At 35.8% G+C, this 13590-nt stretch overlaps 1 protein-coding gene across 3 annotated transcripts in view; it reads left to right on the top strand.

Annotated features, from left to right (window-relative positions):
* Positions 1–8887: 8887 nt before the first annotated feature.
* LOC131074831 (rhodanese-like domain-containing protein 9, chloroplastic) overlaps positions 8888–13590 on the top strand; it is a 115886-nt gene continuing 111183 nt past the window's right edge. Inside the window, exon 1 of one of the 3 annotated variants that reach the window (XM_058011542.2) lies at positions 8888–9191. In XM_058011542.2, the coding sequence (XP_057867525.2) occupies positions 9106–9191 (86 nt within the window). In that variant the 5' untranslated portion in view covers positions 8888–9105. Of the gene's footprint in view, positions 9192–9641; positions 9662–13590 lie in introns of those variants that run through there. The other 2 variants (XM_058011541.2, XM_058011543.2) reach the window with 2 other exon arrangements.

Genomic DNA, 13590 nt, shown 5'->3' on the forward strand with positions numbered 1-13590 from the left:
CTCCATATGACCACATCAATATCGTCAATCACTCGCCGCCAATGCTCTAGCCTACCAATCCATGGCTGCGATGTGATCATATCATATAAATGAACAAAGCTGCGTCCATGACCCCTACCCCTGAAGTGTATCGGTCGGGTAACCAGTAGATGCTCATAGGCCCATACCTGCAGCAGTGTCACTCCACAGCCCAATCCCACTGATCCATGATAAACAAACTGATGAAGCTCATAATACAAATGGGCCAGCACACATGGTCCCCAGGCATATTTGGTGTGCTGCGTCACCAGTGTCTCCAGTGCTCCTCCCCAGCCCATAGCCAACCCCCGTGTCGCCCTATCCGGACACAGGAACCCACTGATAGCTCCTCCGATCACTGCTGGCAATGCTAACCCTGTGGCTGTCATAGTATCCCATGCCACATGTCCTGCCCTCATCTCCAGTCCTGGGTCCTGGAATACCCGTCTCAATGCCTCCCTGTCTCCATCTCGATCGTATGGGATCAACTCCCCATCGATCGGTACCCGCAAAATCCTGTACACATCCTCCAGGGTGACTGTCATCTCACCCATCGGCAAATGGAACGTGCACGTCTCAGAGTGCCATCTCTTAGCTAATTGCACTTAGCAAACCCATGTTTGCCCGAAACTCGGGCACATATAGCACATGTCTCAATCCCATCTCCTCGATGGCAGCTCTGTCCTCGAAAGACAACTTAGGTCGCAACCTCTGTGTCGACAGGAATCTCTCCCGTGACTCCAGCATCGGCAATTACTCCTGCAGTCAAGCAAATCAATCATGTCAGTCATAGTGGCATTCACTGTTTATCACAAAATGCTACTTGTTATCTAAATACATATGGCTATCTATCCTAGTGATGCTCACTGTTCATCACAAAGTGTTGCTATTTATCTTAGTGGTACTCCCTATTCATCACAAAGTACTACATGTGTGACACTCACTGTTCATCACAAAGTGTTGCTCACAATTGCACTTCTTGTTCATCACAAAGTGCTGCTTATATTTTAGTACTCCCTGTTCATCACAAAGTACTCTATCTTGGTACTCACTGTTCATCACAAAGTGCTTTGATCTATCCCAGTCTTCCTAGAGGACCTGCTTGAGTGTATCCTCTCAACAACTTATCCAATCGACAGCGTATGTTCATCACAGAACTGCCGATTTGACCTAGAAGATGCAAATTCACACTTTTTCAAACGCAAACGCGCTTACATGACATAAACGTGCTCAAAGACTGCACCAACGTGCCTGAAAAACACAGACGCGTCTGATTGACACAGACGTGCCTTTGCTCTGCACAGACGCGCCTGGGAGACACAGACGTGCCTTCTTGGCACAAACGCGCCTGCATAGCACAGACGTGGCCACAATTGACACAGACGCGGGTCCAGACATAGACGCGCCTAGCACCAACACAAACGCGCCTAGCGAGCACAGACGCGCCTGGCACCAACGCAGACGTGCATGAACATTTTTTGACACTTTTTGGACCCTAGTCTAAATGCATTTATGACCCTATCTAGCATGCATTAATGACAAAATTAAATGCGTCAAAGTACGAGGAGGTTTGGTGGTACTTACCGGCTCTCCTGCCTCTGCTGGCCTCTGGAATCGGCGAACGCGGCCGAATCTGTGAATGAAGGCCATCGCTGCTGACTGCTCCTGCTCTATTTTCGCTCTGCAATATGCTTTCGTGGATGTGTAGATGACAATGAGGATGTATTTTCCCCCGTGGTCTATCTTATAGCCTACCCTAGCCCTCGCCTTCGTTTCCCGAGTCAGTCTTCATTATCCCGTGACTTCGTCACTTTATCTGGTCAGTCCATTCTAGCCTTTCTTTCTTATCGAGAGATTGTCTACAATCTTTTCAGACATTTTCATCCAATCTCTCGAGGGGGCATATCATTCCCATCCTGGGGCAACTTTGTATCAGTTCATCTTATCTTCTTTGAAACAACGCGACAAGACGCATTGTCTCAAAGAGGGGCAAAATGTAGACACCTAAAATTGTCATGTCTAATTAAATAAATATTTTATTTATTTAATTATCTAAGCCTAATTCTTCTATTAATTAAATAAATCTTTATTTATTTAATTAATTCATTTATCCTCTTCTAGCCTTATTCTCATTTAAATAAATACATTTATTTATTTAAATTATCCTTTTCCTAAATTAAATAAATATTTTTATTTATTTAATTATCCCACTTCTTCTATTAATTAAATAAATCTTTATTTATTTAATTAATTCATTAGCCTTTTCTACCCATGACACATGTCATTCATCTCTTAATTCCTACACTACCTACCCCTTTCATTATTTTATTATTTCTTTTACCTACCCTCTAATCATAGCCGACCTCCTTTTACACCTCTCAATCTTATCCCTCCATTTCATATAGTGTCTTCTATATAAGGAGATGCTTCCTTCATTATCAAACCCTAATTGTTCTATGCATTCTAATCATTCACCCTAATGACTTGATCAATTGACTACACTACGATCCTACTTGCAACCACATTCCGTTCTTTGTTGAGCTCTTGTGCATATAAAATCTGAGAGCAAATATATCAAGCAAGATCAATGGAGATAGGAAGAATGGAGATCAAAACCCTATTGGACATGTGATGGTATAATCTTTGTGATTTCATTTGATTTGCATTGTCTTAGGTAATCTTCATATGTTATGGTGGATCTTTGTTGTTGTTAGGCTAGGATTTTGTGGTTGAATCTATTTAGCCTTTCAATATTGTTATTATTGTTATCCATTTTCACCATATACAACTACCATCATTTGTAAATTAGCATTGACTTGATTGGGATCCTCTTCCAAGATTTATGACACATCAAATTTATGGGGTAGTCTTGCACCACTTTGCATAAAAAATTGTAAAAATTATGGTTGATCTCTTCTCATGATTTTCCCAACCACTCTTTTATATCTTACATTGGATATAGTGTTTTGAGTGTTTGTGGTAGTAATGGACTCATTGTCATTGTCATTTTTTGGCAGATTACTATGATTCTCAAAAGCTTGTGGGTTGTAAAACTCATCTCCATCAAGCTCATGTGTACTCATGTTAAGAGATCTTTGAGCTTCCTCGACTTCTCTTCCAAACCTTTGTGTGAATGGGTTTCAACCATGAACTAACCTTGGCCAAGAAAATGTATAGACTATGGAAGACCAAGAAGGATTGCGAAATATAAAAGAATCTAAGGTTGTCTTTCAATGTCCAAAAGTGTCTGTCCAATAATGTGACAATGTAAAGAAAGGTGTAGCTTCCAAAGAGATGATAGACTCTTGATGAGGTAAGTTGACCTTAACTAAAGATAACCAAATGGTAGCCAAGATGACATATTTGATATGGGAACCACCTAGTGATGTAATGTAATGTGTTTGCAAGATAGAATGTGGACTACTAAATAACCTTTTGACTCTAGTTAAAAAGTGTGTATGAGGGGGATTGCAAATGATGATTAAAAATGATTGAACAATGTGTGATGAAGCCTTGACAAGTGATGGTTGACTCAAAATAAAGCCCTACAAAAGTAGCCTCAGAAGATATTTTGATCTCAGCACATAGATGCGTTGTGATTTCAGAAATGTGCCAAAATTCACCTATACTCAGTTTCAAAGTACAAAAACATGTTTTCATTGTTGATACATGCAATTTTCAGTTGTGTTCAGAAATACAATAAAATGTTGCAGACATGCGTCAATATGTAACACAAATGTGGTAATATCAGACATAGACGCTATTTTCTAGTTGAAAAATAGTCTCAATTTTTTGTTCAAATACGTGCCAGAAAAGTGCACAGACACAAAAGGATATGTTAGATATGCGATAACAGTGTGCACAGGCGCGACCAAAAAGACCATATACAAACTGATATTAGACATAGATGTATTTCTAGCAAATTTAAAATTTTTTTCCAAGTTTTTGTAAATTTTTAAGAGTGACTAGATCTTAGTGTTGAATTTTTAGTGGCAAGAAGCTACACCAAACAATACGACACAATGTTTGAAGGTGTTTTGTCTAAAAAATTTGAGCGCAATTGTGTATGTTCAAAAGATTTCTACTGGTATAACACAAATCGAAGACAATTGTAAGCATGCACAACCTAGGATGGAAAGAGGATACTACTTATTGAGTTACCGTTGTGGAATTTGATTTGAGTTGCACTTATTTAGAGTGGATAACTTAGAAGCTTGGTAGCACTGACTCCCCCTTACATGATACTCACTTCTCAGGGATACCAAGCTTTGAATTCCCAAAGACCACAAGGATCTCAAGAAATTTGTTATCTCTACTTTGAATTGAGAGAATGTGGAATGACTTTAGAGTTATGACCTCCTGCACCAACAAGAAAAAAAGGGATTTTTGGCCACTACAACAAAAGGTTTTTAGTGGGGGAACTTCAAAAGAACTTGGTATCTATGATGTGGTGGTGACTCACTTAAGAGCCTATCCCAATCCTCATAAGAGGATTTTTACGCATCTCACACAAGTGTGGATACTAAGGGCACTTGTCAGATAACCCAACTTCACCAAGTAGTCGTTACTTTCTCCTAACTTATTAATTTATATAGCAGGTTGAAAGAGTACCGCTTGGGTCATTCCCTCTCAATGGCCTTATGGGCTTCTCGAGAGGCAAACTCTCCTACCTAACAAAATAAGATTATAAAAATTTCTCTTACACCCAAGGTCCAATGGAGGGTGAGAGAAAATCATACTTTCATTATCACCTTACAGTTGAACATAAAATATGCCAAAAACACCAAACACTTCAAACAAGTTATTTTACCTCAAAATGAAAATGATGTGAGCCTAATTAAACTAGGAAATGAAAAACAAGCACACACTAGATTACCCTTGCAAGCCAAATGATTAGTAGGACTCTCAATAATTACCCCTTCCAACAAGTAAACACGTTAGGTTAATTTTAGAAAATCCAAATCAAAATGTGAAAAAGGGGGCCTTTGACAATACAGTTTAAACAACCACACCACTTTGTTAGGTCAAAAGAGGGGTTAGGACAAAAAAAAGTAAAACTAGATCTGAAAAATAAAACCCTAAATGAAACTTGAAAAACCAAAATGCAGAAACACAAATACAATTATACCTGACAAAAACACAAATTAAACCCAGATAACCTGCAAAATCATAGAAACCAGATACACGACAAGATAAATCGTATATGCAATAATAGACATCAGATACACAACATAAACAAATGAATACATGATATACAAGTTCAAATACGTGATTCTATTTTACAAAAACACATAAATAATAAAATTCAAAATGCTGTCAAATCTAAGATAGCAGATGCAAAAAAAAATTGTAGGCGCAAAAAGATTGTGCACAAACGTGATTCCTGGTAACTTGCAAAATACAAAAACACAGACACAATAAGAGGATTTGTAGATGCAGTTTCACCAGTAATCATTGTTGATTCGACCTACAACTTGACAAAAAGGACTAAAAACAACAAAAAGATGTTAGAAACAAGAGACAAGAGTCCCACCAGGCATGCCAAAATGTTTGTGGTGAAAATGTGATGATAAAAAGATTTTGTAAAACCATAAAAGTTCCAACCATAAACAAACCCTAGTTTTGCAATAAAGATCCACCGTAGACCATTGAAGAAACCTTGAACATGCTAATCAATAAAATAAAATGATTATACCATTCACATATTTGATAGGGTTTGATCTCCAAATTGTCTCCTATCTCCATTGATCTTGCTTATTATGATTGCTCTCAGATTTTTATGTGCACAAGAGCTCAACAAAAATAGAATTATGGTTGTGTAGATGCTTGATTGTTTGATTGTTTGATCGTTTGAGTGATTAAAGTGCTTGAATATATAACTTTAATAGGGTTATGAAAGGATGAGAGTATCCTCTTATATAGAAGACACCTTAGAAAATGGAGGGATAAGATTAAGAGGTGAAAGGATAAATGGTCGGCTAGGATTAAAGGGTAGGTGGAGAAAATAATAATATAATGAGAGAGTAGTTAGGATATATGTAAAGATAAATGAAGTGTCATTGGGGGAAAAAGCTAATGAATTAATTAAATAATTAAAAATATATTTAATAAATAGAGGAAGTGGGACCAATTAAATAAATAAAATATTTATTTAATGTAGGGAAAGGATAATTTAAATAAATAAAAGCATTTATTTAAATAGGGAAAGGCTAGAAGAGGATAAATGAATTAATTAATTAAATAAAAACCTATCTAATTAATAGAAGGCTTAGGATAAAATAATTAATTAAATAAAAATATTTATTTAATTAGGAAAAGATAATTTTAGGTGTCTACATCAATAGTATATTTAATTAATCATTATATTAACTTTAAATCATCATCTATGAACATTTGAAAGTCAAATAGGTTAAAGCTCGATTAACACATAAGACAACATCAATTTACTCGCATCCCATAAGATATCCTAACATAATCAAATAGGCCTTGGCTAGAGATCAAACACAATATAGTAGATTCACACATAACAAGGTAGTAACATCAATAATTAATGACACAAACACATCATAATTCATAGAGGATTATACAAACACTGAAACATAATAAAGAATAGACGCTTGAGGGATAAACAAGCACAACACATCAACATCCCCATAACATGGTCGTGAACAAACCGAGATATGCTTCACTCAAAATTGCAAACGAGTGAGGCATTACATAGCCAACTTACTTAGAAGAAGATGTCAAGGTATCAACCTCTAATTTGGGAGGTATTCTTCATATTAGTGGACAACTCCTACTCTTATTGTTAGGGGATATAAATTTAAAATAGGTGTTAAGAAGGCTGGTATGAGTGACCTTTTATGTAAATCACAAAGCACTCATTTCAAGGTTTAAAGATTCCTTAAGGTTGAAAGTGAGGTCCACATCCACACACAATTGCTTGTGAATTTTTAGGCTCATGATATATAAACTAGTTTAGTGGCTAAATAGTCTATGCGAGGAAGGCCCACACAAGGAGTGAGAGTTCTAAAAGTTTCACCTAGATAAGAAATTTTAGGAAGGTTTGTTTATAGACTTTGAAATGTCAAGTTTAGTGAGATAACACCAACAAGGTACTTCTCATGAAATAATAACTTGATTGGATGAGAAGCATATTGATCTATAGGGGGAAGTTAAAAAAAAAAGAAGAGCAATCCCTTATAAGCTTCTAATCCTAATAATTTTAATATCACAAGGTTCCTAATATTGCTTAACCCAAGAAAACAAGGATTGATTAGACGAAAAACACTCGACATTATGAACTATCAGGCTATAACTTTCACATGAGTAACAAACATATTAAGCAAGATCAACTAATAAAACAACATTCATCTTTGAGGTATTACCTTGTAAACCTTCATGATGTATTTCTAAGCATGCATGGGAGCCATCCTCACCACTACATGCAACAACACTTATAAAGGACACAACACTAACCATTTGTAAAGCCCTTGAATATCTAAAGGACAATACCAAGAGTGACATAAACATGTGGAACTTTGAAAAAATCCTACTATAACAAAATATGGAGAAAAAAGAGGTCAAAATAAATACCTTAACCCATGCAAATAAATCACAAGTACATCAAACTAGAGCCCTCTTAATTTCTCTTTGTTTAATCGTCCTTCTGAAATATCTCTTCATTTGCTAAAATGATTTTTTAACACTTCAAAAATAACTCTCTTTAAAATTCATATACCTTTTTTAATCTTAACTTATACAAACAAGCCCACAAATCAATTTCCCTTAAAATTACTCAAATTTCACACACAAACAAATCCACAAATCAATTATCTACAAGAAAGTGTCATATTTGCATCTTTGTTTTAATTGACTAGTATATATATTAAATACATCTATCTAAATAAATGCTAATAGATATCAATTAATTGAAACTATTTTTATTTACATTAAAATTATTTTATTTCATTTTAAAGTATTATTTTTGATCGATAAGACATTTTTTAAGGTGCCCTACACTACTATTGTTCAAATCTATGCCAATCAAGTGTTTTAACCATTGTACTAAATGGGTCACCCCATTTTAAATAATATTTACTACATACAAATTTTTTGAAATTATATTGTATCATACAAAAATATTTAAATTATATTGTATCTACATTATTTATTTTTTCTTGATAAAAATTGTTGACATCTAGTTTTTGATATTTAAATTTTAAGCTTCTTATCATAGTTAAAAACTTATTAAAAATAAAAATTTATGAAATATATTTTTTAAAAGAATATTGTAATTATGAAATGGTGGAATATTTTTTATATCATTGTTTTATTTTATATTTATATCTCTCTCTAAAACTTATAATTTTGATGAGAGTATATTAATTTTTATATGGTGTTTATTTTTAAAATATTAAGTTTATGATTAATATTAATATTTGGACATCTGAATGGTTGTCAAATTTAAGTTAAAAGATAAAAGTTAACTTTAATACATCACTCCACCCCTTGCTGCTATTGTAGAATGCCTATTAACATTAATTACAACAAATTCACACATCAATTATTTTAAAATCTAAAAACCTCATAAGATATAAATAAAAAACACTAACAATTTACCAACAATTTCATTTAAAGATTTATTGAACCACAAAATGAATTAAAAAAATAAAAAAAATTCATTATCAAAAATCTTAAAAGATCAAGATGACTATTCTACTCCACAAACTTTCATCTTTGATGGTAGAAACAGCGACCAGAAGTATAACTATTATAAAACTAATGTCTTCAAATTACACAAAATAACCAAAACAAAATCTAGAGTAGTAATAATCAAGGGTGAAGGTTAAGGTGGAGGAGAAATGAACCTGGAGGGAGCATATTCGCATGAACATACTATTTGAGTGAAATTCATTTGTAAAGAAAACTCCGAGATAATCAAATTGTCCTTTTCAAGAACATTATCTCTGTTGTTTCCGAGGTGGCAGGATTCGATTGGTTATTAGCCACCGTTCGCGTCTGGTTCAAATTTAGAACGATGAAGGTAATCTAAGGGAGGCAACCAACATCAGAAAGGGACCGATAATGGTAGGTGTTGGGTATGTTTGTGCTCTCGTTGATGGGCCTGCCGCCTCCTCCAATGCCTTTCTTGGCACGCCTTTCCAGTGCAGGTACATTCATTTCCTTTTGTTAGTTCAATCATAAGAGCAACACAAAATTTTGCAGTTAAAAGATATCTTGATTGAATGTAAACCGTTTTCTCTGATACCATCAAACCTCGATGAAGTTGGGTTGGCTTTAGAGACTCAAATCATGAACTGCTATACTACTTAGATCCTTATATAACTTTGCAATATACATGAGCAAAAGGTTAGTCGGGAGTACTTTTGCTGAAATGTTATCATATGCACAATCGATTGTGTCTATCCTGTACTTGGGAAATATAAAACATGGGATTGATGTTTAGAATGAAGGTATGGACGAGTTGGGCACCTTAATGTCGCCCGGGAATCCTTGAGAGTACAAACTAAGACGGGGGCTTCATTTCTAGTTAGGATAAATATGATGTGTAGTTGTTTCTATGAAATCCGGCTTGTGGAGCAACCTTTGGCCTAGATGGCTGTGAAGGTCGTCCAATGGGGTAAGCCCGAATTTCAACATTTAACTTATGAGGATTTGAATTTTCGCTTTCTGTGTGAAATCTCTGACGTAATTTCCTCCTTTGCATATGTTTGAATTTATTTTGAAGATCCAAAATGAATTTTTTTATTGCTAGTCATGACCACCGATGAATATAAGGTTTTTCTAAGTTGAAATATTCCAATCCTTTCAGATTGTAGCTTAATTTTCTGTCTGCTCGAGTGTTTATCTTCTTATGGAAGGTTCGAGGTGGTTGATATAAAACAGGGTCAGTGTTTTAGCCCTAGCACCCTCTGCGTACCCTTAATATGCTCTTATAAAGTTCATTTTGATTTGATGAGGTTCAGAGGGCCAGGCAATCACCAGTCCACACTTGTTATTACGATCGCTGAGTTCAAAGCTTGAGTACGGGGAAATTCTCCAGCTAGGAATACTTACCGATTTTGAGGTCAGGTGATGCTGTCAACACGAGGGTTATACCTGATTGCAAGAGGAGCCATCTATGCTCTGTGAATGGTAAAAGCCTAACAGTCATCTCTGTATATCCAACAAGAAGATTTTCCCTACTTGATTGGGTGCTGGCTCTAAACTCTGAGCACATTCGCACTGATACATCAGTTTTGCACCCATGATATCTATGCAATTTCAGGACACTATGACATTGGACCTACAAGAACAATTCAAACCATCTTATGATGCATTACTTTATAACTTGACAGATTGACGAGGATAACCTGACTAACATTAGTAGGATACTGACTAGAATTTTGAAATGTAAAGCAAAGTAACAGCCTAGTTTGTCCAGTTATAGTGCTCGCGGATTATTCATGGATAAGAATGGCGAACTATGGTGAGTCAGGCTTTGAAAGATTGAAGGCCGTAGAGTGAAACGGAAGATGATACATTGATAAAATGTCAGAGCAGATTGTAAGATAGACAAATATCCCATGTTCCACTGAGTCTTGGGACGAGGGAATGTGAGGGGTAGGGGGACCAAGGAACTAGACTTGGGGATTGTTAGTCCCCAACGGGACAAAGGGGCAATGAAATGGGGTTGAGGGGTAGAGCCCCAAGCAGCGTTTGGGGACAGCACTTCTCGTGGGGATTTTGGGGCAAAGATTTTCACAACCACACAAACCTTCACGAGGCATGCCATTTTTACAATTTTATCATTTTGTTGTTTTGCAACACCAAGTCCTTACTATTGCTGAAACTTGGAGTAATTTGGAATGAGGTTTAGATGCCTATTTATAAATTCTTTTTAGTGCTTAGGGTTTGGATAGGGCCCATAGACTATTAGTGCTAGGGCTTATGGCATGCAAATCAAAAATGTTTTTTGATTTTTTTTAAATATTGAATTTTTGATTTTCTTTTGATTTTCCTACCATAGAGGATGCTTGGAAATCCTGTGGATGGTCGGGAGACTCCTAAGTTTGGAAAAGTTAGAAAATAGTCTTATATTGATTCACCCACCTTCTCAGTATAAGCTTGTGCTCATTAGTTGGTATCAGAGCGGGTTCCTTTAAAATCAGTCTAAACAATTGATGGTGGATCTTGGGAACACATTTGGCAAGAAGGAAAGGAAATGTCAAACAGGGCTTTGATTGACAAGCACCAACATAACCAAATGCAAGTGATGAAAGAGAAGCAAGAAAAAGTTATGGGGTGACAAATGGAACACACATGGCAACAGAAATGAAAGATAGTATCTTTGAAAGAGAAGACGACTTTGAGAGTGAAAAAAGGAAGAGATGGATATAGAAGTGGAAGAGCATGATGAAATGGATGCAGAAGTTGATTTGGAAGAAGACTCCTCTATGGCCTAGATGAGATCAAGAGGCTTAGAAAGGATAATTTGAAGCAAAAATTACAGATTAAAGAGGATAGTGAATCTAAGGCAAAATTGTCACAAAATCTTGAAGAATTGGAGAAGACGATCATAGATCTGAAAGTTAAAATTGAAGAGGCAAATAAAATAGAGAAGAGTTAAGAATCCAATTGAAGAAAAAGGAAGAAGAATGTGAGAGGTTTGAATCCAAAATTGTTTCTTTGAGGAAAGAGTTAGAAAAAACAATGGCCAAGCTAAGCAGAACCCTCAATTTTGAAAAGAGTACGGAGATTTCGGATAATATATTAAATGCATAGAGGTCACCATTCAATAAGAAAGGACTTGGTTATGAAGAAAATCAGATAGCCATTAAAGAAGACTCCAAAAAGGCACCAAAGAAGTCAAATGAAGAAGAACAAAAGAATTATGCTGAAATCCTAAAAAGCCCTATCAAAAGTGAAAGTAGCAAAAAGAAGAATCAAGCTCCAAACATTAACAATGACAAATTCAGACTTTCCTTCCTTCTAAGGCAGACACACTTGACCAGGTTTTATAACTCTTTCTTTGGTTATTGTTTTTCGTGCAATCATTCTGGTCATAAGGCAAGAGATTGTAGAGCACATGTGATATGTAATTATGGTTGGAACAAAAATAGTAGTACTTATGGGTGGACAAATAGGAACTATAACTTCTTTGCATTGTTAGTAGATTATAATGTCATATGCTACAAATGCAACTTTGGGCACAAAGCAACAGTTTCTAGTTCTCTTATACAACCCAAACAGAACAAGAAGGAGGAAACCATGGGTACGCAAAAGAAAGAACCTACAAAAGTTTGGAAAAGGAAACAAGAGCAAGGTGATGAGAAGGAGAACTCCATGCTTACTGCACTTCATTCACAAGAGGTATCACTAAGTTCATAAGGAGAAGTATGAATTCAGGGGGAGCTAATCATTACATTATCTTTTCAGCTCCATGGAGAAGACAACTTAAGGATGAAGTCTCATAGAATATTTTGGAATAAGAAGATATTTCCCATGATCTATTTTTGGATGGAAGTATAATGAACATCTCATTGTCTTTGATTTCAGAAAGAGGGAGAGTTTATTGGAAAAGTAAAAATAATGTCATTGATATCAAGTGGAAGTATTACAGAAAAATGAGATTCTTTGTGATAGTATTAGACATCCCTTTACCATCGATGTCAAAGGGAGAGAGTTAGAGAAAAGGGGAGCATTAGAGAAAGGGAGAGCATTATGTTCATCCTACGTTCACAAATGGTTTAATAGTAATGTTGACATCAATGACAAAGGGGGAGATTGTTGAAAATGCCACATATTATCATTGATGTCAAGAAGGAATGCCACATATTATCATTGATGTCAAAGGCATATATGAACAAGATTATTGGCAAGATTATTGTATTATCATTGATGTCAAAGGGTAAATCATTGCCAAAGGTTAAAGGACTTTGAATGAAGGAAATCATCTGATGGCCAAAGGTCATTGATCGATCCACTTAGTTAGTGCTCAAACTTACACTATATTCCTTAAAGAATGGTGGCCAACTTTGCTCATGTTTATGCAAGTCAAATTAAATGCTTATATCCAAAGGTGGCCGACTATATTTGTGCAAGATCAAATTAATTTCCAAAATTCATATGCTAGCTGACTTATTTACCCAATCATCATCCTCATTTGCTGCTGTACCTGCAACAGAACCTGCAACCACAAAGCTCTTATATGGAAATAAATCAGATACATTAAAGATGGGAGATATGGCTACCCCGGGGGGTAACTCAATCTCATATGCATTGGGACCAAACTTGTGAACCACCCGGCATGGTCCTATCTTTTTCATCATCAGTTTGGTGTACTTTCCTTCTTCAAATGTGCCAATACTAAATCACCAACCTTGAATTGTAGGTCTCTCCTCTTCAAATTTGCCCATTTCTTTATACTTTTCCACACTGTTTTGAAGGGTTTCTCTTACTTGGTGATGAATGTCCTTGATTGCTACAACAAAATCTTCTCCTTGAGCAGTCCTCATGTCAATCCCTTGTAGATCTCTCAATTCATACACACCTCTAGGGTGCATCCCA

Source organism: Cryptomeria japonica, chromosome 4 (assembly GCF_030272615.1).
Source record: "Cryptomeria japonica chromosome 4, Sugi_1.0, whole genome shotgun sequence".
Lineage (NCBI taxonomy): Eukaryota > Viridiplantae > Streptophyta > Pinopsida > Cupressales > Cupressaceae > Cryptomeria > Cryptomeria japonica.